Genomic DNA, 24,968 nt, shown 5'->3' on the forward strand with positions numbered 1-24,968 from the left:
AGCAAACAAATTAGTTTCACAGCTTTTGCTTCTGTTCTGCATGCAGAAGTGCATTCTTCTCTACCTTCTAAAACTTCACCTTAACGGATACCATGGCTACTGCGGATGTAGTGTGTGCTGTGATAAAGATTTCTATTGGAGAGTAATTCAGAAAATAAAAACTTGACAGTTCAGGCCAGCAAAATATATATATACTTTATATATATATTTTTAGAGGGTTACTGTATGATTTCTTTAAAATGGCTCAGCAGATCCCCTAATGATTTTTATTTATTTTTTAAACATAGCACCCCTGGTTGGACTTCTCACCTAGATACACAAATTGGGAGCCATATGGAACAGACCTACAAATAAGTCTTTTCAAGCCTTTTGAACAGGAATTCTGCTATTTTTACTGTACTTGGGAAGTGGGCCTTTTATAGAGGTCATATTTCAATAAACTCATCCTAGAAAATTTACAGATAGCCTTCTATTTTGTTTGTTTCATCCAAGGTTTTTGAGATGAAAAGTCATTGCATGCTGTTGCCATGAAGATGCACTATTTTGCAAAGATAAATTATGATGTTTTGGTGACTCACATTTTAGAGGGTTATTGTACGCCAACGTGCAAGCACCGTGCCGCTGTCCCTGAAAGGGTTAATAAGAGCTATCTATTCAAATGGTGTAAAAATCCACTATTTGAGGAAATACAAGGAACACCAAAAACACACACACAAAACAATACTTTGATGTCAGAAATGAGGAGAGGATTTATTAAACAGCACAAAAGTCTTGAAATTCCACATGTTCGAATCATAAATATCCCCCAAATTACCATAGGTTGCCGTCATCCTTAAAACAATCTCCACATTTTGGGCATGTGATTTGATTACATATCAATTTACACTTCTACAGTATTAGGACAAGACTTAGTTGCTCAGAAGAGTCAAAAGAGTTTATGCCAGTAACTGAAGATATCCAACAAACTCATGGTGCTATTTACACCTGGCTTCTAAAACATCCTCCAACTGTGTGTGTGTGTGCGTGTATTACAAACGTAGAATCATCCAGATTGAAAAGATACTGAACTTGATACGGTTTGCCAACTTATGATGGGCTTCAAGGGGAAATCAACACCCCAAAATTACGTATTTTATGCAACCCCATTAGACTAAACACGGTACTCTGATTAATACTGCATTTGTGGGATATGCAAAAGCTACCCGTCTTGATCCATCTCAGGGGGGCGCGGATGGATCGCCACTTGCTGCCGCCGAAGATGACATCACAGTTGCTCGGGCTAGGTTAACGACCAATCGCGGCTCGCCTGTTTTCTGAGTTTGGTCATGTGACATTCGCAAGCTGAGCCCCGAGATGGATAAAAATGGCTGGATTTTGATGCTAAAGTCATGTCTCACTCACGTAATGCTGATCAGAATACAGTGTTACAGATTAGTTGGGCTACATGCAACGTATTATTGTTAAGAACATCTTTGAGTTGACTTCCCCCATACACCTCAATTGGCAAATGCTTGTGAACATGTTAAACGTTCAAATTTTCTTACAGACAAGATAAATGGTTTGCAACCTTTTAGAATCCCTGACAAAAACCCAAATTGCGTTACGTTCGCAAGCATTCACTGCCTAGTTAAATGCAGTCATACTTTTGCTTAAAAACAACAAAACTAAACGGGGCATTACGCAACTGAGCATGGCGTGTGTTGGTATGCATGCTACTGTACATAATATTTAAGCCGATCAAGTCTTCCTGTCATAATTATATGTGTAACATTTTTAGCACAGCCTCACCCCCCATCAATAGCAGTAACCACAACAATAGATTTATCCATGACCTAAGCATCTGTTTCTAGGTCCAGATCTGCAAAATAACAAAATATATCAAACTGATGAGCGTCGGCAAGTTATTTGCTCTAAGTAGGGTGCCAGTGACTGAACAAAAACAAAAAGTTGCTGCTAAGAATATCATATTTATTCTACAGCTTTCAGTCAGTGAAACAACTCTGTCACATAAAAACTTTTTTTTTAATGAGGCATGGTTCAATGTTCCCTAGCAGAACATAGATCATATCCCCCCCCCCCTAACAACCAGAAACAAGAAATCCTGAAACATTGGGGCCCATCTCAATTAAAATATAACTCAAAAGCGGATTCCCCTCACTCCAGGATAATTTATATGTATAAAATAAAAGCATGAGAATTCCAAACTAAAAAATGAATCAAACGATGAAAATCTCAAAACTTGATGATGCCAAATTCTGACTGTGTTTTAAGGCTGTCAGCCTTACTGTAGCCAGGACATCCAATAAGCCTCCATTGTCTTCGTCAAATACAGAAATAATGCATTACAAACTCCAATGAGGACCTCACAAATAAATAAATCCAATGAAAGAGTTGAGGGTGTACTATTTTAAGGCAATGTTCTCCCAGTTTTCCTCTTAGAATTGTAGACACTTAATAAAGAGTAGATTCACAGACAAACTTAAATTAACTCACTTGGACATAAGAATACTTGGGGGTGATGCAGTCAAAACCTGACAGCAAGCCATGTGGGCTGGGACTGGACAACCTGCTCTTCTGTGGTTCTGGACACCTCAATCGCACCTTCACACACAACCTATATTACTTTCACCACGAGTCTAATTTCAGAGGTCTGATAAGCGGCCTCCACTTGCAGTAGTACAACCTTGTTTAGGGCACTAAACACACATCTTCCCTTCAGGTCAGTGCAATGTTCAATGTTCCCTATAATGAAGAAATTGCAATCCCATCAGTTGTCGGCATATAACCAAGCAGGCAAAAAAAAAAGCATGAAATAAAACTAGAATTAAAAATATAAAACTTGTTACATCAATAGGGGAAATAATGAAGGATTAAAGACTGTGGTCCAGACAGGAAGTCACACCTCAATCTAATGAATGTAGGCTCTGTAGACTGCAGAAATGTCATTGTCTGACTGGTCCAGTGCCTTGGCCCTCTTGTACACCTGTAGCGAAAACAAAAGACGAGCTTTCTAAGCAAAGGTCAGAACACACAAGAGGAACCATTTTAGAGTACCTCTCTGAAAAGAAGACCCACACACTATGACTCATCTCTTTTAACGCTTCCCTTGCCTTGCAACCCATTGTAGAAAGTCAATCGTTAAATGATGACACAGGCTTGTGTCAATTGTTTTCAGAAGCAGCTGTGGACATTGGCCAACATTTTCCATTCTAACAGGTTATTTTCTACCCTGAAAGCAATATACAGTATTTCCCTTAACTGTTCCATGAAATGAAAGGCATACGTTTAGAATACATATTTCATTGACAATACAAGAACATGAAACAAAGACATTTACCCACAGGAAAAACATCATTCAAACTCCCTGGTGGTACACCTAGTTTAAGGAATGTATATTTTCATGTAACAATTAGGGAATCCCAGGGTGTTCACAATATCACAGTATTTAGAGTGCCTCGCTATCATCATGGCCTTGTGTTAGGATCGAATTTTGGGTCAGCTATACATCGCTAAGTAGGGCGGCTGTGCCGCTCTCCGCTTTATTACAATACACATGTACAGTGGGAAGTACTTGATACGCTGCTGATTTTTTCGGTTTGCCCACTTATAAAGCAGGTAGAGGTTTGTAATTTGTATCAAAAGGTACTCTTATGAGGGACAGAATCTAAAACAAAAATCCAGAAAATCACAGTCGATTTTTTAAAAATTTGTGTGCATTTTACCGCAGGACATAAGTATTTGATACATCAGACAAACAGTGCTTAACATTTGCTACAGAAACCTTTGTTTGAAATTACAGAGATCAAAAGTTTTCTAGAATGCTTCACCAGGTTGACAGACACTGAAGGAGGGATTTTAGCCCACCCGTCCAGACAGATCTTTTCCAGAGCGTTCAGGTTTCTGGGCTGTCGCTGGGCAACACAGACTTTCAGCTCTCTCCAAAGATTTTCTCTTGGATTCAGCTGTGGAGACAGGCTACGCCACTCTTGGACCTTGAGATGCTTCCTATGGAGCCACGTACCGTCCTCAGGACCATTCATGCCCCACGAGGTGAGATCTTGCATGGGAGACAGAGGAAGATTGACCGTCGTCTTGAACTTCTTCCATTTTCTGATTATTTCGCCAACAGCTGTTGCCTTCATACCAAGCTGCTTCCCTGTGGACCTGTAGACCATCCCAACCTTTTGGAGTTCTATCATTTTATCCCTAATGTTCTTGCACAGCTCTCTGGTCTTGGCCATTGTGGAGAAGTTGGTGTTTGTTTGATTGACTGTCTGGACAGGTGTCTTTTATACAGTGAAAGAGTTCATACAGATGAAGTTAATACAAGTAATGAGTGAAAAACAGGAGGGCTTCCTAAAGAAGAACTCCTAGGTCTGTGGGATCCCCAATTCTTAATGGTTGATAGGCGATCAAATACATATGTCCTCCAATAAAATGTAATTTAATTATTTCAAAATCATTGACTGTGATTATCTAGATTTTTTTTAAGATTATGTCCCCATAGTTGAAGAGTACCTTTGATACAAATTACAGACCTCTACCTGCTTTGTAAGTGGGAAAACTTCAACAAGCATCAGTGTATCAAATACCTGTTCTCACCACTCTAACCGATTGGCAGTGTAACCACGGCACAAGAAAATTAATTTAATTTTAATTGCGATATACACTGACTGGGTCACAGTTAGGTAATGTTTACTGTTCAATTACGGTAAACAGCAATTTATTTCGTCCATGTATTAATTACTTATTTTTCCAAGGCAGAATAGAAAAAAACGAATGCAGCAGAGAGAACTCCATGCATCAAAACGCACACCACCTAAAGTAAAAAGTACCTCATTGGCAGCTGCAGCCATTGGAGTTGGATGGTTGGCCATATCACCCATGGAGATGGCTAGCCTTAAATCCTTCTGAATGTGCTTCAAATAGTAGTCTGGCTTAAAGTTGCCTTGTAGGATATCTAAATAAGGCAACAAGAAAAATGAGCCAAATAATGAGATCCTCGGATATTGTTGGAACGTGAAGTGTAATGTACAGAGACATCTCATCGTTTACGAACCATCATGCACTTTGCTTACTTTGGCATTTCTGATCCACAAAGGTGCTTGCCATCTGGCCCTGGCATAGGATGTCCAAGAAGGTCTGTTGTGATTGGCCAGTAGCCTGCGCCAGAGTGAGTCCTTCTGCAATGGTGGCCATGAAGCTGCCCTGCACCATGTTGAGGATGAGCATCATCCTTGCTGCATTTCCTGCTTCGCCTTTTAAGGAATAATTAAACAAAACATTTTAGAAACCACACATACACCACTCCAAAAAAATAATGCGGCTTATTTGCAGATGGTTGTCATTCCTTGGTGCGCCACACTATTGTCAAATTCTTAGCTTCTATCTAAATCACCAAAATCTCATTCAGTGCTCACAATTTTTTATGAGGTTCACTTTAAGGTTTCAATTCATCAGATTTTAAATTTAAAACTAAAGACAATGAATCATTCAAATTGACATTGAGATCTGCTCTCAGGGGCACAAAATAGTCATCCCACAAATGTTACGTAATGCCTGCCATGCAGCCTTCAAATTGGAAGGCATGCAAACAGCCCACTGCACGTATGAAGTGTACGAATATTTATTCAAACCATGGATGCAGCAGCGTCAAACTTTCTTGCTGCTAGAAGACAAAGGCAAAAAGCGCAGATGCCTTGAAATACGATACAGCTTTCAAAGATTGGGTCAACACAGAGAGCAAATGGCTGAACGCGAGACTGAAGTCGGAGAGCGTCTTTGGGCATTGGTTTTTCTCCCTCCAACTTTGTAACCACTTGAATTCAGTGGAAGTACTCAGCAGAATGACTTAAAAAATATAACTATCCCAAGTTTATGGACGCTATTAGTGTGCTTATTTGGTTGTGGCACAAGCTGTGTTTTCCGTTGCTACTTTATTCAGTTGGGCAGTTATTTTTTGTTCTCATACTTGTACGAGTGATTTGTGCAGCTTATAAACAGGGCAGCTTGTGTATGAAATTAAAATAAATGTTTACATATTGATGAGCACCACAGATTGCATTTTACAGTATTCAGTTTTAACAGTAAAATTGATGAAAAAATACAGAAACAGAAGATGTCTGGCGTCGTTACACCCTACATACCCAAGAAGAAGGAAGTCTTGCCCATGGCCTGAAAGCAGCTGCTGCAGTCCTCATAAACCGTTCGGTCACCGGCTGCCAAGATGACCAACATCCCGTCATTAGAGAGCTGCTGGCTTCCGGCCACTGGAGCCTCCAGGAAACGTCCACCCCGTGATGTGATCACCTGATATAACAATGTGTACAACAATTAGATGCAACAATGTTGTCAACGTTTGGGATAGTGGGGTTGTAAAGCAAGATACACTGTAAGTATATCAACACCAAGAGTTGAAGCACCTGTGAGAGTTTGGTAATGGTCTCTGGGTCAACTGTACTCATCTCGACATAGCACTTGCCCGGCCTGATTCCTTGCAGCACTCCACTGGGACCCAAAACCAACTGGATCAAAACACACAAAGATGGTTCTATCAGCAAAACCAAGATCACCATGATTACGGAAGATCATTGTAGTTCAACTCACATCTCTGGCAGCTTTTGGGTCAGACACACATGAGAATGTGATGTCACACATTGAAGCCACTTCTGCAGGAGTTCGACCCAACCTGGCACCTTCTTGGATGAAAAGGTCACACTGGAACACCCAAAAAAAAAGAAAGTTCTAAAATGCTTCACTGGCTAAATTTTAAGTTTTAACATTCATTAGGTGAACAAAAGGTCAATTCAAGAGCATGGAGATACTCATGTTTCTATGTTCAGCATAACAGAAATATATTTTGGTCTTTACCTTACGCTGTGTAGTGAGCCGTTAATTCAGTGAACACTGTGTATGGACATGTATTGGTTCTATCCAATTCCATATTAGGTGAATTAACAGTCCACACAGATATGGTTCCAGAAATGGTGTCACAAAGTACTTTCTAATTGAAACCACAAATTTTCCCATTTTAAGTAATCACCTTGGGGTCTAACGCATGATCACAGCCTTCTCTGCCACGCCTGCATATACTCTCAGAATGATTCTTTCAGCATCCTGCACATCTCTGACGTCATGGCCACCCCTTTGATGTCGTTCATGTCTAAACAGGTTACTTTCAATGACACCCTTGGGCATGGGAAAGCTGAAAACGCATCACTGAACCATGGCGGGAAAATAGGGGCGTTGCTCTGGTCTGTTTTCCTTAGTCAGGAACTGCAAGATGCCCATTGCATTGTGAGAGGACTAAGTGTCATGATGAATCAGCCACAACTCTTGCTTCTGCTCGTGCACTGAACGAAGGAGCCTACATCACAGGAACTTTGTGTAGATGAGCCGTTTGTGGTTTGGTTTTGAAATGCACAGTATTTTGTGACACCAGGAACCTTTCTGGAATGTCCTGTATGCATGAGTGATGAAGGCTTTGTTCTGTACCTTTTCTGCTGTACGGTTCCAGACTGTGACAACATGACCCATTTTCAACAGGTTGGATACGATGCCGCTACCCATCAGCCCCAGACCAAGGAATCCTATCCTGAGAGTAAAAGAGAAGAAAACTGGTCAAACGTGAACATGGAATAGATGTTTGCAAGTAGTGACAGGTTCAAACTTTGAGGCAACAGGGGTGAATTTCTTCTGATAATTTTATATCATGACATTTAATTTTAAGACTTGTAAATATTTTTTAGGGTTCCACAAAAGAGAATGTTGAATATTGTTCTGATATATGAAGCACATTGTCAAAATTGTTTGCTTACATTGATGTTTTAATGTGTAAAAACAACCAGCTTATTCTGATAAGGTAAATTGGAGTATAAAGAGAACCAGCTTGTTAGATCGATGCTTTTTTTCCTTTTTGGAATAAGCAAAGCTGAATTGTTTTCAAAGCTGCTGAAAAACCTCCATGTGCATACACATTGTTGTTTGGGTTTCATCCATCCATCATCTACCGCTTATCCGGGGTTTGGGTTTCTTTGAGCAATATTGATAAAAGTGACAGTTGGAGACACTATTAAATTGAAATGAAATTTCATACCTTAAAATATGCCATTTCAATCACAAAAGGAGCTCTGTTTGAGATGGCTGAGTTATTACGAATGTTGCTAAATACAGACCCTTTTCCCCACAACATCCCAGTGTGGAGCTCATGCAATCTTATCCCCCTGATCTTTGTCATTTAAAATATCTGGTTTTGTGTACAACTTTAAGATACCACACTGAAAATATAGAGGAGTAAGAAAGCGGAGAGGATTTATTGGCATCAGTGTTGCTTTCGGTGTCGTATCTCTGAATTAAAAGCCCCAAGGGTGGCATATCGTCATACATTTGTCCTTCATAATCTAAAAAATTCAACCATGCTCTAAACATTCCTCTTTGGCTTTTTAGCTTGTTGACAAAATCTATCAATATAATCAATCACATACAATTCCGAGGTAATTGTAATTTCTAGTTTTACTTTCAGTTTTAAATATGCCTCCTTCCATTTTCTGTACCACTTCTCAAGCAGAGCTTCATTTGAAAAAATTATAAATTTATAAATCTGATTACAATAGAAAAATCTAAGCTATTTTGTCAATGAAATTTGGCAAATCACCAAACACTGCAGTGTGTTTTTTAATACCTTTTATCTGTTGGTGTGACGCTGCCATTAATGGCTGTGCTGTCTGCCGCTTGAATGGATGTTGATGCTGTATCCTGTAAAATCAAAAGCCATATAGCTCTCATTTTTAGAGTGATGGAAAAGGTATTTCAAAAGGAATAAATATATACATATGATTTTGAAATACCTCTTCAATAATTTTTAGGCGCTTGCTTATCGGTTCCATGGACGAGGCAGGCTGAGAGAATAAATGAGCGTATGTATTAAGAGTTACATATTTGACAAAGCCGAGCTTCCCATTTTGCGATGCACGATGGAACCGTTTGAATGAGTTAAGAAAAAAAGTGTGGCTACAATCTACATTTTGTTTCTCAAGAGCTAGATGTGTCAATTGAAAAGAAAATGTAAACACAGTGTAAATCTTTACCTTCTCAGACTGGCTAAGTAAGAAGTGATGAAAATGTGGGTCATCCTTCACAGGCTGCAACAGAACAAGGGTTCAGTTGGAATGTGTGCTCTTCGAACTGTACAGAATGCACTCAGCACAATGCAACATAATCAGGGTAATAATTGCTCTTTTGTGCCGTTTCATTAGGAATTGCCGTTTTGTTGATCGTGCAGAATGCAACTTAAATATCCACCCATTTTATTTATCGCGTGTCCTCATTTGGGTCACATCGTAGGAAGATTTTATACTGAGAGCTAGGTAAACTTAACAGTCTATAATTAACTCAGCATGCTTGTTTTTGCAATGCGGGATGAAGCCAGAGTACCTGGAGAAATCCCATAAATTACAAGGAGAACGAGAAAACCCCACACAGGAGGGCCCAAACCAAGATTTGAAAGTGTTCGTGACAATACCACAATGCATTGAATATTACTGAGAAATTCACAGAAAAGTCAAACAGCAACTAGTATACAGAGGATTCACAAAATTTAAGGGGAAAAAGAAATTCAATGATATTTTGGGGAGACAAATTTTTGTTTCACTTTCTGAGCAATGGTGCGCAGAAACTAGAAAACTTCAGTTGGGTTAGTTAAATGCTTTAAAAACCGACGGAGTTTAAATTGCAAGTCACTTTGTGTTTGTGTGCTTAAGTGGAGGCTGAAGAGTGACATTTTATTTTACTGTGTATGTATTTATTGACAGAAGCTGGAAGGTGCTGGCATTGGCAAGTTTGTAGACATGAAAGTGCACTTTCCCAAAAATTCCGGAATACTATATTATATATAATTTTAACTGACTTACCAGGTTTGTCGACCTTTCTAATATAGTCAGACTTAAAATCTTGGTTCAAGTCCTTTTCCTCAAGCTATGACCACTTGAACGTGTTCCTAACAAGTTACAAGCGAGTAATCCATTTCAAGGCCCCCCTGTTCCCTTATCTTAAGTCAACAGTCTCAAACTTGGGTCTTAAACTGGACAGTGACTTCAAATTTGACCGGCAAATTGGTGCCGTTGTTAAATCCAGCTTCTTTCACCTTAGACAGCTGGCCAAAGTAAAACCTCTCCTCTCTCATTAACACTTTGAGACAGTAATTCATGCCTTCGTCACATCCAGGCTTGACTACTGCAATGCCCTTTACTTTGGAGTGAGCCAATCCTCCATTAAGCGCCTCGAGCTGGTCCAGAATGCCGCTGCTCGCCTCTTGACTGCTACTCGTAAGAGGGAGCACATAACTCCTACTCTGGCATCCCTTCATTGGCTCCCTATACATTTTAGAGTTATTTTCAAGATCCTATTATTTGTCTTCAAATCTCTAAATGACCTCGCGCCACTTTACCTCTCTGAGCTCATCCGCCCCTACACACCTGCCCGACGCCTCGGTACTTTCTACCGTTTTTGTTACCAATTTGTTGCTTTACTGTTGTATATGTTCGGTGCTCCATGTACAGCACTTTGTATGCAGTGATGGCTGTCTGAAAGTGCTCTATACAGTTGAGTTGAGAAGGACGGTAAATATTAAAGCAAGGGGGAAGAACAGACTTCGGTGAGGCAATAATCCGAGAATATCCATCCATCCATTTTCCGAACCGCTTGAACCAACACTAGGGTCGCAGGGGGTGCTGGAGGCTATCCCAGCTGTCTTCGGGCAGTAGGCGGGGGACACCCTGAATCAGTCGCCAGTCAATCGCAGTAATCCGAGAATAGGGCTGGGCAAATCTAAATGACCTCTCACGAACATAAAAACATTCCGAATCGAAGAAAGTTTATTCATGCGCTAAATAGCGTGGGATGTGTATTCGAGTTCCTGTGCTGTGAATGTACCGCGTTGCTTACAGCGTGGAACTTGTGTTCTTCTGCCTTCCCTGAGCATGCATTAAGAAGGTTATACCGTATTGGCCCGAATATAAGATGGTGATTTTTGCATTGAAATAAGAATGAAAAAGTGGGGGTCGTCTTATATTCGGGGTCTAGACATTATACCCATTCACGACGCTAGACGGCGCCAGATATTGAAGCGAATGCTGAACTTGAAGCCCTGTCACGAAGAATAAAAATAGCGGTAGCACAAAGAGGAAAAATAAAAAATAGCGGTAAGAAAGAAAAGAGAAGAAAATCATAGAAGAGATAACAGAAAATGGAGAAACGTAGAGACAATCTGGAGAAAAGTGTCAAAGATCGGCCAGGTTAACCGGCAGCTGAGGAGAAGTTATGATGTAATCTACATTTCAAAAAACAGAAGCCATTCATTTACAAATGTGATTGCACTTTAGTTTACATATTTAAATGTTCATATATTAAGATTTGATTGAGGCAAAATAACATGCTTTTTCTCTCTAATATATTGTTTGTTTCAGATGTACTGTAATTATTTTCTGTATAAAAATTAATTTTGTGTTCAAACTTGAGTCTTCAAAAAGAGGGGGTCGTCTTATAATCAGGGCCGTCTTATATTCGGGCCAATACGATACAAACCCCAGTTGCAGCTTCCTTTCAAACTAAACACACAACATAAATAATGACATATTGTTAATTTAAATACAACACACATTCTCTTATAGCTACATTGCCGTTTTAATGCTGACCCTTGCCATTCAATGGAAAACCCATCTGACATTTGCATTATGGATTACGGGAGGGCTTGACCCTCAAATAAATATCCACACACAAACGCTATACAGTAATCCCTCCTTTATCGCGGCGGTTAGGGTCCAAAAAGAACCAGTGATAAATCCTACTTTACGAATTTCATTTATTTTAAAAAATTAAAAATTAAAAAAAGCGAAAAAATGTGAGAGGGACGAAATTTCAAATCACATACATTACATTTGACAATAAAGTTGTACTTGATACTCGATAGTCAGCTTTATTTTTTACAGTTATTATACAATACTGAACTATGTATACAATGCAGAGGTGGTTGCTCTAAGACTGCAAGGGAAGGTTAGCTTCCCCTAAAATGTCAAAAAGTACGTGATCAAATATGTGTGTATGTATAATAGTGTGGACATGTCATTGACTAAATATGCACTACAACGCGATCAACTTTTGGTTCGAATCAGCTTCTTATTACTGTTTACGACACGACTATCTTCTCATTCATTCCCGCAGCTTCACTGTGCTTTAAACTGTCTGGACGCTCAGCGTCCAGACAGTTCAGTGTAGGTTGTCCAATGTATTGAAACGAGACGAGTCTTTAGATAAATGCTGGCTTTGACCAGCCCATTGGACGCTCAGCGTCTCCGGGAGTCTATGGACAGTGGGCGTTTATCGACTGGCCAGGAAGCTCGGCTTTTCTGCATGATGATTGGATGATCCGTCTCTTTCTGATTGACAGCAAAACGAGCCAATCACCGATCTTATAGTGAAGGCAACCGTGTCTTTTATTTTTTAAGGAACGCAGAGTAGAATTCACGTATAAATAAACGGACACGTTTTATGATATAGGCCGAAATTGAGCTTCCCCTCCTTGACAGACCAGCATCTGTCACTGATACAATGAAACCAAAGAACAAAAATTTGCAAAGGTAAATTTGGCAAGGTGTACAGAGACAAGGTGCGGAGACTGTTCACGTCGGTCAGTGCCTTAGCCAATCAGGATGCAGAACACTGTTTAAAAGCATTAAAAAAAACTGCATTGGAAAAAAAAATCTGTGAAACAGCCGAGCCGTGGAAACTGAACCGCCTTAGAGCAAGGGATCACTGTACCAACGCATGCAGTCTGTTCAAGCACAAAATACTTGTGCCACAGCTGTAACAAAACTGGGACTTATACACAGTAGCAACCACGTTTACCTCCGTAAACACCATGCCACAAACGACGTATTTAGTGTGCATGTGTGTCGCGCCATGTTTTGCATGCGTGCTCGTCACTTCACTAACGCATTCCATTCACATTTGAAGTTGAATTTCTTTTTGTAAGAAGAACAACTACATAAAAAGATGAGATTTTACAATAAAACCCACAATGCCCTGCAGTGTGACCGTGACCTAAATATGACCTCCCCGGCTCATTCCGAGTGATGAGAACACATCACAGCCAAAGGAGAGGCAGCCCTTGGCTGCTATGCAAACTATTTACTTTTAGCAGTGGGCTTCATTTCCCCATGTCATAAGCAACACCTTGGCTCAAATCAGCTGGTCGCTGGCACATGCTTGTGTCACCGAAACATCCTTTGAAATGGACTTTTGGCCATTGTGTGTGAGCAATTTTCCATTCATTCCTAATCAAAAAGGACACTTCACTTTCAGGTAGAGGAAACAAAACAAAAAAAAACAGCTGTTTGGCAATAGCTTGAATGAAAGCCAATCGTAACGGTAATAAATAAAGTGGTTTTAGGGGGAATTCCACTACAGTCCACTCATTTTGAGGATGAAGGGGCTCCTTTAACTTTAGCTGAAGCTAATCTGAGGGTTCAGCAGCTAATAAACCTTTCTATACGAGAACATCAGATAGGAGGGGAAAAAATGGTTACCCAGCTAAAAAAACAGGTATACACTGAAAAGCCCATGCTTTAAATAATGAAATTAAGATCAACACCAACAAAAATTACTTAAAAACAAAACTCTTGATTATCTTTTATTTACGTATTTTTTAAAGGTTCTGGAGTGAATTCTCAAATGCGGCTACACATCGCATGGTGCATTTTATGTCAATTTTGTCGGGCAAATGGTGGAATCTTTTCAATTGTGTACCTATCCATGGCCATAAACTGCTGAAGCCAAGTTCTAGGTTCAACTAAATTCAAGAGTAGTGATTCTCAACTGGTGGGTCGAGACCGAAAAGCTGGTTGCGGATTCATCAATGGTGGGTCACAGGGAGTTAGTTTACAAAAACAAAAAGGAGAGGTTGCTTGGTTTACAACAGATTGACAGATTTTCAATTGTTTCACATTTTTTCATACAAATACTGAATTTACTGTACTTAGGACTTTACTATTTGCCTGCATATTTAAAATGTGAACATATTTTCAAAGGCAATTTTTTAACAATACATTTTCCGTATCGTTCTAGACTGAGTGACAACAGGAGAACGTGGGATCCAGGGTGACAACAGTTGAGAACCACAGCCCTAGAGCGGAGCTACAACCCATGCTTTAATTATATGAAATACTTGGTGGCTCGGTTAAATATTTTTTCGCTCAACTGAAACAAATTGGCCATTGTAAAACCGTGACACGCTATGTGTCAAAACCAAAAGGGGAACCAAACAGAATGAGGGGTCAAGTGCAAGCACCAAAAGGTCAGAAGGAAAAGGTCTGCATAGCGGTTCATTAAAGCCAAGGGTTACGTTGCAGTAGAAGAAGGGCAAGGCAAGGCAAACTTGGTGGGAAGGGTTCACCTACACTGCTTTCCCATTTGAATCCAGGTGCAGCCCCCAGCCTCTCAATAGTGGACGGCTCAGGGTCAGAGTCAGTTAAGTCCTTTAAAAGGAGGAAAGAGACACACATTCACCTTTAAAACAGAGGGTGAATTTGAGATTTCCAGGGGGTACCCATTTCAGATGTCAAAATCAGGCGATTTCTTCAAATTACCTCCAGTGTGATGGACACAAACCAAAACATGAACATAAATCCACATTCATATTTTCACATTAAACCACAAGAAGGTGTTCTGGACCTGTGTTGATAAATGGGCTGAGTCTGACGTAAGCAGCGTAGAAGAGGAAGTGCCTCATCTTTTACCTCAGGAGTTGGCCGAGTTGTTTAAAAGTGGATGAAGATTTCATTGGATTTGGTGATTTGGAGTGACACTGATGGTTTGGTAAACTTGTTAGCATGTTCTTTATGATATCCTATCTCAGAATAACTCTTAATATGTTATGTGAACATACCAGGCACATTCTCAATTCGTTTTATGCGTCATGTAACATGAGCATATTGTACACCTTATTCAGCCCGTTCTCTACTTTCTTGTTATTTTAGATTGCCTTTCAAATTTATACTCCAGTGCGCCATATCAGTTTTTTCTTCTTTATGCAATTTATGGCTGGTGCGATTTTACACTCCAGAGTGATTTATAATACGGGAAAATACTGTACATCAAAATGTAATCGTGATGTCGATTTTGCCCACCCATTATAATAAAAACCCATTTGAAAAAATGAAAAATGAATAATGTGCTGAACAGTTTCTGCGCCGTGAACACACCCTGAACGCGGCGTTACTTGCAGCAACTATGTGACGTGGATTCTATTGTGCCCTCTCTGAGCGTGCTTCAAGATGTGTAATGATACCCCAGAGTTTACTGTAAAACTACCGTATTTTCACGACTATAAGGCGCCATAAAAAGTCTAAAATTTTCTCCAAAATGGACAGGACGCCTTATAATGCGGAGCGTCTTTTATATGAGCTGAGTTCCAAAATCTGGCTGAGACCCGACACGCTGTTTATATAGAGAAAAGGCGGAAGTGAGGTCGACCAATCAGTGAAGCGCGTCCGTGCACTTATATGTAAATTATGGAGAGAGAGAAAATGTGTACGTGAGTGACGACACGCACGCATGCGGAGAAGAGGTCGGCCAATCGGTGAAGCGCGTCCGTGCACTTATATGTAAATTATGGAGGGAGAGAAAATGTGTACGTGAGTGACGACACGCACGCATGCGGAGAAGAGGTCGGCCAATCAGTGAAGCGCGTCCGTGCACATATATGTAAATATATGAAGAGAGGTGGACGTGAGTGAGGACAGGCACGCAGGGGGTCGGTCCGGCAATGAGTGAAGGGTGGGCGTTCTTGGTTGGACAGAAACTGCCACCTATGGTGATTTTCAAGCGAAAGACGCTGCCGAAAGAAAAGTTTCCAGCCGGCGTCATCGTGAAAGCAAACCAAAAGGGCTGGATGGACGAGGAGAAGATGAGAGAGTGGCTAAGTGAGGTGTATGTTAAGAGACCGGATGGCTTTTTCCATGCCTCGCCGTCACCCTTGATTTGCGACTCCATGCGTGCCCATCTCACACCAGCGGTGAAAAACAAAGTCAAGCAAATGAACTCCGAGCTTGCCGTCATTCCCGGAGGCTTGACTAAAGAACTCCAACCGCTGGACATCGGCATCAACCGAAGTTGCGAGCGGCATGGGAAAAATGAATGATCGATGGCGAACACAGCTTCACGCAGCGCCGGACTAGTTACGCCACAATCTGTGAATGGATTGTGGCTGCTTGGACGAACGTATCTGCTAGTACAGTTGTTTGAGCTTTTGGCAAAGCCGGCATCATTTCTGTGGAGCCACATGACGACGAGAGTGACTCTGACAACGAGAGGGAACCCGGCGGTTTGGATGGATTACCGATACTTGCACAATTGATAAATTCGGACACAGAAGATGACGACTTTGATGGCTTTCTGAGTGATGATTGAGCAAAAAACGTGAGTACCTTGTAAATAAAATACACCCGAACTCAGTTCTGCTTTTGTTGCCTTTTTAAAAACGTGTTTTAGCTTCGAGCTTCAGTGTATGCTTCAAGCTAACGTGTTAGCGAACGTGTTAGCATGCATGCATGCCGTATGTTTAAGCGTATGTTTTACCACTGTAAAACTGCGCCCATTAGTACAGTGCGGCCTGTGTATGTGTAAAATACAGAAATGTCACCCATTAATGAGACTGCGCCCAACCGTACGGTGCGTCGAATAGTCGTGAAAATACGATAAACAAAAAAAAACAATTACAGTTATCGCATATTTAAATACAAGTCATAATGTTTAAAAAAAACATTGCGAGCGCATCGAGTTCCTGGAGTGTTATTCTTTCACATGACGGACATCCAGCTAAACACTTTCATAAATAAAGAGAGGCAACAGCAATATATTCTTCCTTATCAGCGAAATGCAAGTTACATTAAGTTCAATAGTAATGTTCTTTTTCTACTCTTATTATTTTACTTGTTGCTAATATATTTTTGGGTTGTTCAAGTTATATTTTAAGTAGAGTTTTGTATGGACAAATTACGAATATTTGAAATCGAACAATCGTATTTTTCTTCGTCGTGATTTCAATATTCATCCAAAATAATAATTAGAAATTCTATAATCACCCAGACAAACTGCCACACCTAAAAAGGTCAGGCAGCTAACAACTTGCCTTAATTTACATCTACGGTCAACAAGTTTTTCCAACGACTGTAGCTGAGAACAAATGTTTGGTTGAAACTACACAGTAATTTTCCCAGCAACAAGTCTGTGTTTTTGTGTCAGAGACCAATTACTGGTCTTGCTAAAAAAAGAAATAAATAAGAAACTAGTCATAGCTCATGATCACGAAAATAAACCTTACGCCACACTGCAAAGAGGTGCCGGGACTCGCTGGGAAAGCATCACATAAATGGTGTGCATTTTCTTGAAGGGAAGCGGACACTTCCATTAAAGTTCACTAAAATATGCTTTAATAAAATCTGTGTGAGTGACGGTCATGTCCTATTTTAGTTCCTTTGGCATGTTGCACCTAAAAAGCCAGTCATCATTAGCCAAAACTAATAGAAACTGCTTACAAATGAATATTACACCGAATTAAGAAAACGGTATGAACACAAGGCCCGGGGGTAGAAAAAAAAAACACGAAAAATTATAGGTTTGTAGCCAAAAGGAATCTCCATTTGTTGCAAAAACTAGCGCTGTTCTGGTCTTATCTCTTGTCATTCCCTCACCGAGTTCCAACGGTTGGAACTACTTGGTGGAGATAAAAAGTATACACACCCCTTTTCAAATGGCAGGATTTTGTCATGTTTAAAAAAAAGATGAATCCTTTCAAACCCCTTTCAACCTTTAATATGACCTATGACCCACAAAACTCAAAAAGTCCAATCTTTTGGCGTTTTATTCATTGGTGTTTTGTAACAGTACAGTCCATTTGCGATCTATTATTGAGGCACACAATGTGACAATATACGTCTCGTTTCAATGTCATCCTGAAGATGAAGTCAGTCTTCTTAGCTTCATGGCAAAAGCCTGAAGGTTTTGTGCTTACATTGACGGGTATTTGAAACAGTACATGACTATGGCTCATTTCCTGCTGAAGAAAAATAGCCGCAAAGCATGATCATGCTGCCATTGCCAAGGCATGATCAATCAGGTTTCCATGACAACTGTAGTTATTTAGGTTATAAACAGTGCTGTGTTTACACCAAATATATTGTTTGAAATTACGGCCAGAAAGTTTAACCTTGGTTTCATCAGACCAGAACAAATGATCCCCGCGTCTTTATCAGATTTCCAGTTGATTCTGCAAATCATATCTTTTACAGATAATACTTCAGTCTTGACACTCACACCTATAGCACAGACATACATACCATGATCATTACTGCCTTCACTGTGGTTCATGGTACATTTAAAGCTTGGGAAATTCTTTGGTACTCTTTTCCTGACTGAAACCTTTGAACAATGAGATCCCTCTGATGCTGTAGAAGCTCTGTATGGGTTATGCTAAAATATGTTAAATATAAGTCAGGACGGGGCTTCTATTAGAATATCTCAACTTTATTTGGGGTTAAACAGAGGCGCTTTTAAATGGTGCAGGTGTGTGCTGATGAAAAAGATGGGGTGTTTTCTCATTTACTTTGTAGATGTTACAGGTCACATTAATGGTGAAAACATTTTTGAAATGATTTATCTTGCTCTCATTGCTTTTATATTACAAAAACCAAGCATGCGGATCGTAAAGTATGTCAACCACTTTGTTTTTTAAATGCAAAACAATGTACACACCGATCTACAAACAGGGCACAATGAGGTTTAGGTCTACAAAGTGCAGCGAGGTTTTCGTGATGTAGGACGAATATCCGAATAGATTATTGTAGCGCATGCAACGTGATTCATAAAAGCTGAGATGAGTTGTGTTGGCTGAGTTTGCGTCTTTAAATATTAGGTCTGAAAGGCGGGTAAAACTTTCGTTTTATGCACGCCCACTAGTCTAAACAGAGTATTTTGATTAATATGTGAAATCTGAATTAAAGAGCAAAATCAACCAAATTTTATCAATCTCAGGAGGCCGCCATTTTACGACTTGCTGTTAACTGAAAATGACACCACAGTTGCTCGCGACTCAGGTGACAACCAAATACAGCTCACCCGTTTTCTGGGTTTGGTCATGTGACATTTACAAGCTGAGACGTGACTGATCATTAGCCGAGGCTTCACCAACTTTTAGTGTCAAAATGGTAACCCCTTGAGAGGGATAAAAAAAATGGGTGGGTTTTGCTGCTTAACCCTGGAGAACCCTTTTCTTCTTTGAAAAATGATGAATTTTACTTTAAATGTTATATGTTCACTGAACACCAAAATATGTTTATTCAAATATTTAATGCATTAATCATTATTTAGGATTAGGGCCAAATTTGACACTTTAATTTTAAAGTTTAATTTAAGGGTAGCATATGAGTAGAAGAATTTATAGGGGTCAAATTTGACCCTGTGATTCTCCAGGGTTCCTAGTCCACAAATGCAGTATTAATCAGGATGCCTCGTTTAGATTAGTAGTTACAGATAGAATACATCTTTGCAAGTAAAACTTTTGGGGGGTTATTTCCCCTTTAACTAGGGACTGAAGTTGCTGGGAGATAAAGTACAAAACCATCACCATAGTGACAAGATGGGGTACAACCTTCACAGTACACTAATAAAGTACTCTTATCCACTGTTTTTTGTTCAGTTTTGCAGCCCATGGCATCAACTAAAATTCACAATTACAGCAAAATCCTGCATATTCACAGTTCAGCACCCACATATTTGTGGATTTTGTTTTTAGTTTTTCTTCAATGTTTTTTCACACTTGTTTTTTGTTAACCCACCCCCATGAATATAATTACAGTATTGATAACATCATAAAAGGTGATTTGACCAAATTTGTTATTTTAGAGGTGTGCATCAAACTGACCCTAAACCAATTTGCCATACTTTTTAAAGATGCAAAATGAGCCAGTGTAATTCGTGTTGGATTTGAAATAATTCTGTCTATTCAAAAGCACTTATCCTCACGAGGGTCACGGGCATGACAGATGTCTTCAGGCAGCAGATAGGATACAACCTAAACATTGTTTGCGCTAAATTAATCTATTTGCATAATTCCTCCCACAGTGAATAGGCACTTCTCGCAATTATGGTCATTAAGCAGAAGTCTGGAAGCACATGGGCTAGCCAATCAGCTTCTGCATCTGTTTGCGTGTGCAATGAAGCTTACATCGTTTTTGCTTGTGCACCCTTTTATTTATTTTAGGCACAACGCAGCCAGCAACAGTATGCATAATCTGTTAACGTGTCAATGCAGTTCAGATCCTGCTATTTGGGATTTTAGTAAATCAGGGCCCGAAACAGGAGGCCTACCAATAACCAACAAATCAAAGGGGGTGACATTTTGTTTCACGTACGACAGACAGTACATTATATTTCGGTTTCTTATTTCTCAAGGGAGCCGTCACATTGATGTTCTGGCAAGCAGTTTCATTTCATATTCGAAGGAACTGGCCTGTTGCAGAGGTGTGAGTGTATTTGTGGTGTAAAACTCAGCATGGCTCCTCTATGAATAATGGACTGAAGGCCTTTCTTGTCCTGTTCTGTTGTGTCTTACTGACCTTCTCAGAGGGGTCCCTCAAGGCACTGAGATCCTCATCGTCCTCATCCAGTATTTTTAGTGGTTTTTTAGGAGTCTTCTTTCCTTTGGAGTCTCCTTTACCTTCAGAGTTCTTGATAGAGAAATTGTACTTTAGCACATTATAAATTGTGTACAGCAAGAACCAAAATGATTTTTTTTTTAAGTGTAGCAGTGCGAACCATATGAGATGTCTAAAAACAACCATGACTACTCATATGGTGCTTTTCCATTAGCCTAGTTCCACACCAAGATGGCCTTGCTTGTCCCCAAGTGGCCACTTTTCCATTATATTTATCAGGGACAAGCTGTTACAATGGAACACATCCATTTCCTGGTTTTAGACGAGAGAGCCAAAGTCACACAGCGGCCAAGTGACAAAAACACAATATATAAAGTAACATAATACAGTGATCCCTCGCCACTTCACGCTTCAAGTCTTGTGGCTTCAGGTTTTTTTTCCACTATAAATAAGTAACTATTCTTATTCTGAGCTGCAGTAATGGAATCGGGGTGTAAAATCATCCACACTGTCAGCTCTGAGGATTAAATAAAGTTTACACCATAACTGCACTAAGATAGGAGTCCCCTCTCGTACATGTTGTAAAAACATTGTTGCCTTTATTTTGTTTCTTTATTTTGCTTTAAGTCTCATATTTGTTTCATACTTTTCAGCATTCCTCATCCATAGCTCATATTTTGGGCATGTGTATGTTCATCACACTGAGCAGCTTGATTCACAGAAATAAACCCACAACAATTGCCAAAGAAAGTGTTTTGGTTCTTGGCTTATTTTGTAGTAATGAACATTGATTCCGCTGCGACTACTTTATCTGTGTTTAATAATTCTTAGTAGGTCAAAGTCTTTGCTATTGGGTGGAAATCATCCAAGTCTATTTTGAACTAAAACGGACTAAAACATTTTGAGTATTTGTCGACTAAAACTATCATGAATAGGAATGACTAAAATGTGACTAAAACTAATAAGCATATTTTTGCCCGAAAGACGAAGACCAAATCTGAAATTGCTGCCAAAAACAACACGAATTCCTAGGAGGGCAAATCTTACTTCATGGTTTTTCACTTTTTGCGGGAGGGTCCAGTACCAATTAACCATGAAAAACAAGGTATTATTGTACAGACATGATTGTGTTCTACCACAACGGTGAACCATATTTGCAATTTCATATGTACTAATTGATGAAACATTGAGATTTTGGGGTTAAAAAAAATTGTGAGTGCTTGCACTGCTCATCCGAGTCCTATTCAATTGAATGAGCGGTCTCGTGCCATATAGAGGAGGTTTGCTGCTTCCCCGGCCAGAGAACCATGGTCTCAAAAGAGAGCTACATTAACTTTGGATTGATTAGAAACAAACTTAAACTGATGTTTTGAAATGAAATGATGATCATTTGTCAGTTTTTGTAAGTCTTATCAGACAAGACCCTCACCTGTTCTTTCCCCTTCAATTTTTTAAGGAAGTCTTCCACTGCATCAACAGCCTGCTGGAAGCGCTTGCCCTTATTTATTTTGATCATCTCCTCTTTGTGAGGATGATAGGGCTTCAGTTGCTCCACTTTGATCCAAGCACTGAAGAGAAATGTAATCATTTTTAGTTGTTGAAGACATAATCGTGAACTCGGGCGGAACATGTACCAATGTTTACTTACTGGTCTTCAGTTCCAAAGAATTTCACAAAATGGCATTTTTTTCCCCTTGGCTTTTTCAGATCCTTGGGCGGACTAACAATCTAAATTGAAAATAAAATAGAAGTGTTTTGAAGACCAAAAGCGACATTTATTATTTGTTCTCATCTTTATTACTTACCTTTCCTGGCCATGGTGGATAGCGGCCAAGTTTCCCCCTGGAATTTAAACGAGTATTAGGCAATGCTTATTACTCATGTACAGCAAGTAGAAAGTAGAAAAAAAATATTTCCACAATTCTAGTACTGAAATAGGATGCTAGACGGATCAACATAAACATTGATACTTTGTTAAAGTATCAAATGCAGGTCAGAAACTCTTTTCCCCCGTGACGTGGTACGATCTGCGGAGCGCAAGGTGGTCCGTGCAGCTGGTCCGACATGCAGCGTCGCGGTCTTCCCCCCTTCCAATTCCCCCCCCCCCTTATTACATGTTATGTCTTGTGACTTGTAGTAACTGCCATAAGCTTATTTATGTGCTCTTGTCTTTTTTATCCTGGACTTAAATTATCCTCAGAAGAGGATAGTTTGAGCGTGTTTTCCCCCCCCTCTCCCTACCCAGTGTTTTCCTGTCTGAATTCTGACTGTAATTTCTCCATTGCGGGACAAATAAAGGATATCTTAATAACATAATTCCTGAATCAACAAGGTGAATATAAATACAAAATATGTTTTAAGTGCTTGTTAACGCACACTCAATGGAATGTGCATGTTATTGAATAACCCATGATACATTTTTTTTTCTCTTTCTCCTTCTTTCTACATACATTCTTGCTGCTGGAGGCTGTAAATTTCCCCATTGTGGGACGAATAAAGGATATCTTATCTTATTAGGAAAGGGTTCTGGTTGTTTTTCCGTTTTGTTTTTTACAGTAGCATCCTCACACGTTTGAAGAATAACAACATTACGAACATTTCTATTGAACAGTTCTTGTAAAACATCCGAATAGCCTAATGTCAACCCCATGTTTTTCTGCGTCAGTGGAGCATTTTCCAGAAGAAAACATTCAAAAACAACACTCCATGTTGGAAATTGTATGAAGGGTTAACATTTTGTAACAACACGGCTCTTTGGTGAAAAATGTTCTGTGCTTTATGTCCCTTTTGTTCGCTGTTTCACCGTTCAACACCGTTCAAGTCTGTAACAGTGGTGGATCATTCACGAGGAGAAACGCAAACAAGTGCCTTTAGGCCCGCATTAAGAGCAGCTTCAAAGATATAGACACTTCAATAACATATTAGTCACAAACTATTGTAAACACCAGCAAAATGTCTAATGTTCCGGCCCGACCAAGTCAACGGATTTAAAAAAAACTTTTCAGTTAACGCCCCCGTGCTAATCTAGATTTCCGCTGAAGCAACTGCGCTACTAAAACCCGTCGTCAGAGTAGGAAATTATACAACACGTATATAAACTTGAATGGATAGAGCGCGTGGCAGTCAATTGCGTGTTCAGAATAGTATCCATAAAGCTATATTTCATCAACTGAGAGGACTCAATTATCAGAACATCTGCTTGTTTTTCCGCTAACGTTAGCATGGAGCTAGCAACGAATGTTGAGTCAGCTTGCCTAACAATTTGTTTGGGTTACCCATCAACGAACCAACTGGCTAACACTTGAGGGATTTACACGTAGTTACTGCTTGATCGCGTTTTTATACACTAGATAAAACAACATTAATGAATGAAAAGTACGAGTAAAACTGGCATGTTTTAACATTTAATGGATACCTCACCACACGAGATCGCCGATTCTCAGATGCACCGTCGCCATCTTGTAACTCGAATAAAACGTCGCAACGAACGAGAGAAAAAGACAACACTTCACACGCCCACTAATCAGGAAGCGAAGCCCCGCCTTTCGTGTCCACACAGTGTACACCATTGGCTGAGACGCCCTTCACTCGTTTTCCGTGGACGGAGTCACGTGTACAAAATAGACGGTTGATTAAAAAATACAACGTTCTCTCGCAATGTGAGAAAATCTAATCGTAAACATTATCTGTAGCAATCGATAGAATAAATGCAAAACTTTAAATGATAGGATAAATGGCATAATGGTTTCCTTAGCTTAACCAAAGGTGGTTAAAGTACTCACACTCAATGCCATCGTGTGTTGCACAGCTTTAGTAACGATATGCAATGAATAAAAAAAAGAAACTGAACTGCTACATCAGTTCATGAGGAAAACTTTATTTTTAAGATTAGCTGTAGCGTTTTGGATGCCAGAAGATGATGTGTTTTAGACTGACCATGCGTCTGCCACAAATCATTCTTTGAGCCTACGATGTCAAATAGTGATGTGTCGTTCGCCGGTTTGAAGTGAACGATGGGAGCCGACTCCCACCTCATTGGGAGCCGGAAAGGGAGGGTTTTGCGCACACGCACACGCACACACACACACGCGCGCGCGCGCTGCAGTTTAGAGAGGGAGGGGTTAGAGAAGAGACACACACACACAGCAGCACACTGAGCAGCACGCGAACAAGACAGACGAGGAGACGAGAGAGCTAGTTAGTGAAAAAAAACACGGTGGAAAGTGGAAAGGAGAGAAAATGGATAGGAAACGCAGTGAAATA

At 39.9% G+C, this 24,968-nt stretch overlaps 1 protein-coding gene across 4 annotated transcripts; it reads right to left on the minus strand.

The window, feature by feature from the left end:
* Positions 1 to 724: 724 nt before the first annotated feature.
* On the minus strand, positions 725 to 24,247 carry glyr1 (glyoxylate reductase 1 homolog (Arabidopsis)). Of its 4 annotated transcripts, XM_052049676.1 has the most exons (17): positions 24,126 to 24,247; positions 22,511 to 22,547; positions 22,354 to 22,433; positions 22,135 to 22,273; positions 20,667 to 20,777; positions 14,451 to 14,528; positions 9,087 to 9,140; positions 8,847 to 8,897; positions 8,681 to 8,754; positions 7,495 to 7,594; positions 6,607 to 6,717; positions 6,423 to 6,524; positions 6,147 to 6,309; positions 5,079 to 5,258; positions 4,836 to 4,960; positions 2,903 to 2,983; positions 725 to 2,742 (listed from the first exon to the last, which is right to left on the minus strand). In XM_052049676.1, the coding sequence occupies exons 1-16, from the start codon at positions 24,161 to 24,163 to the stop codon at positions 2,909 to 2,911; spliced, it is 1,518 nt and encodes a 505-aa protein (XP_051905636.1). In that variant the 5' UTR covers positions 24,164 to 24,247; the 3' UTR covers positions 725 to 2,742; positions 2,903 to 2,908. The 4 variants fall into 4 exon arrangements, with proteins under 4 accessions (XP_051905636.1, XP_051905635.1, XP_051905637.1 ...); XM_052049675.1 differs by having other exon boundaries at positions 725 to 2,983; XM_052049677.1 differs by lacking the exon at positions 14,451 to 14,528 and having other exon boundaries at positions 725 to 2,983.
* Positions 24,248 to 24,968: the final 721 nt, after the last annotated feature.

This window comes from Hippocampus zosterae, chromosome 17 (genome assembly GCF_025434085.1).
Source record: "Hippocampus zosterae strain Florida chromosome 17, ASM2543408v3, whole genome shotgun sequence".
NCBI classification, from domain to species: Eukaryota; Metazoa; Chordata; class Actinopteri; order Syngnathiformes; family Syngnathidae; genus Hippocampus; species Hippocampus zosterae.

Excerpts from the sequence above, each read along its gene's own strand:
- glyr1 (XM_052049676.1), bottom strand. The coding sequence starts at position 24,163 with ATGGCGACGGTGCATCTGAGAATCGGCGATCTCGTGTG. Across the intron at positions 22,548-24,125 it reads AGAATCGGCGATCTCGTGTG|GGGGAAACTTGGCCGCTATC; the intron begins GTGAGGTATCCA and ends TTTAAATTCCAG. Across the intron at positions 5,259-6,146 it reads CAAGACTTCCTTCTTCTTGG|GCGAAGCAGGAAATGCAGCA; the intron begins GTATGTAGGGTG and ends ATTCCTTAAAAG.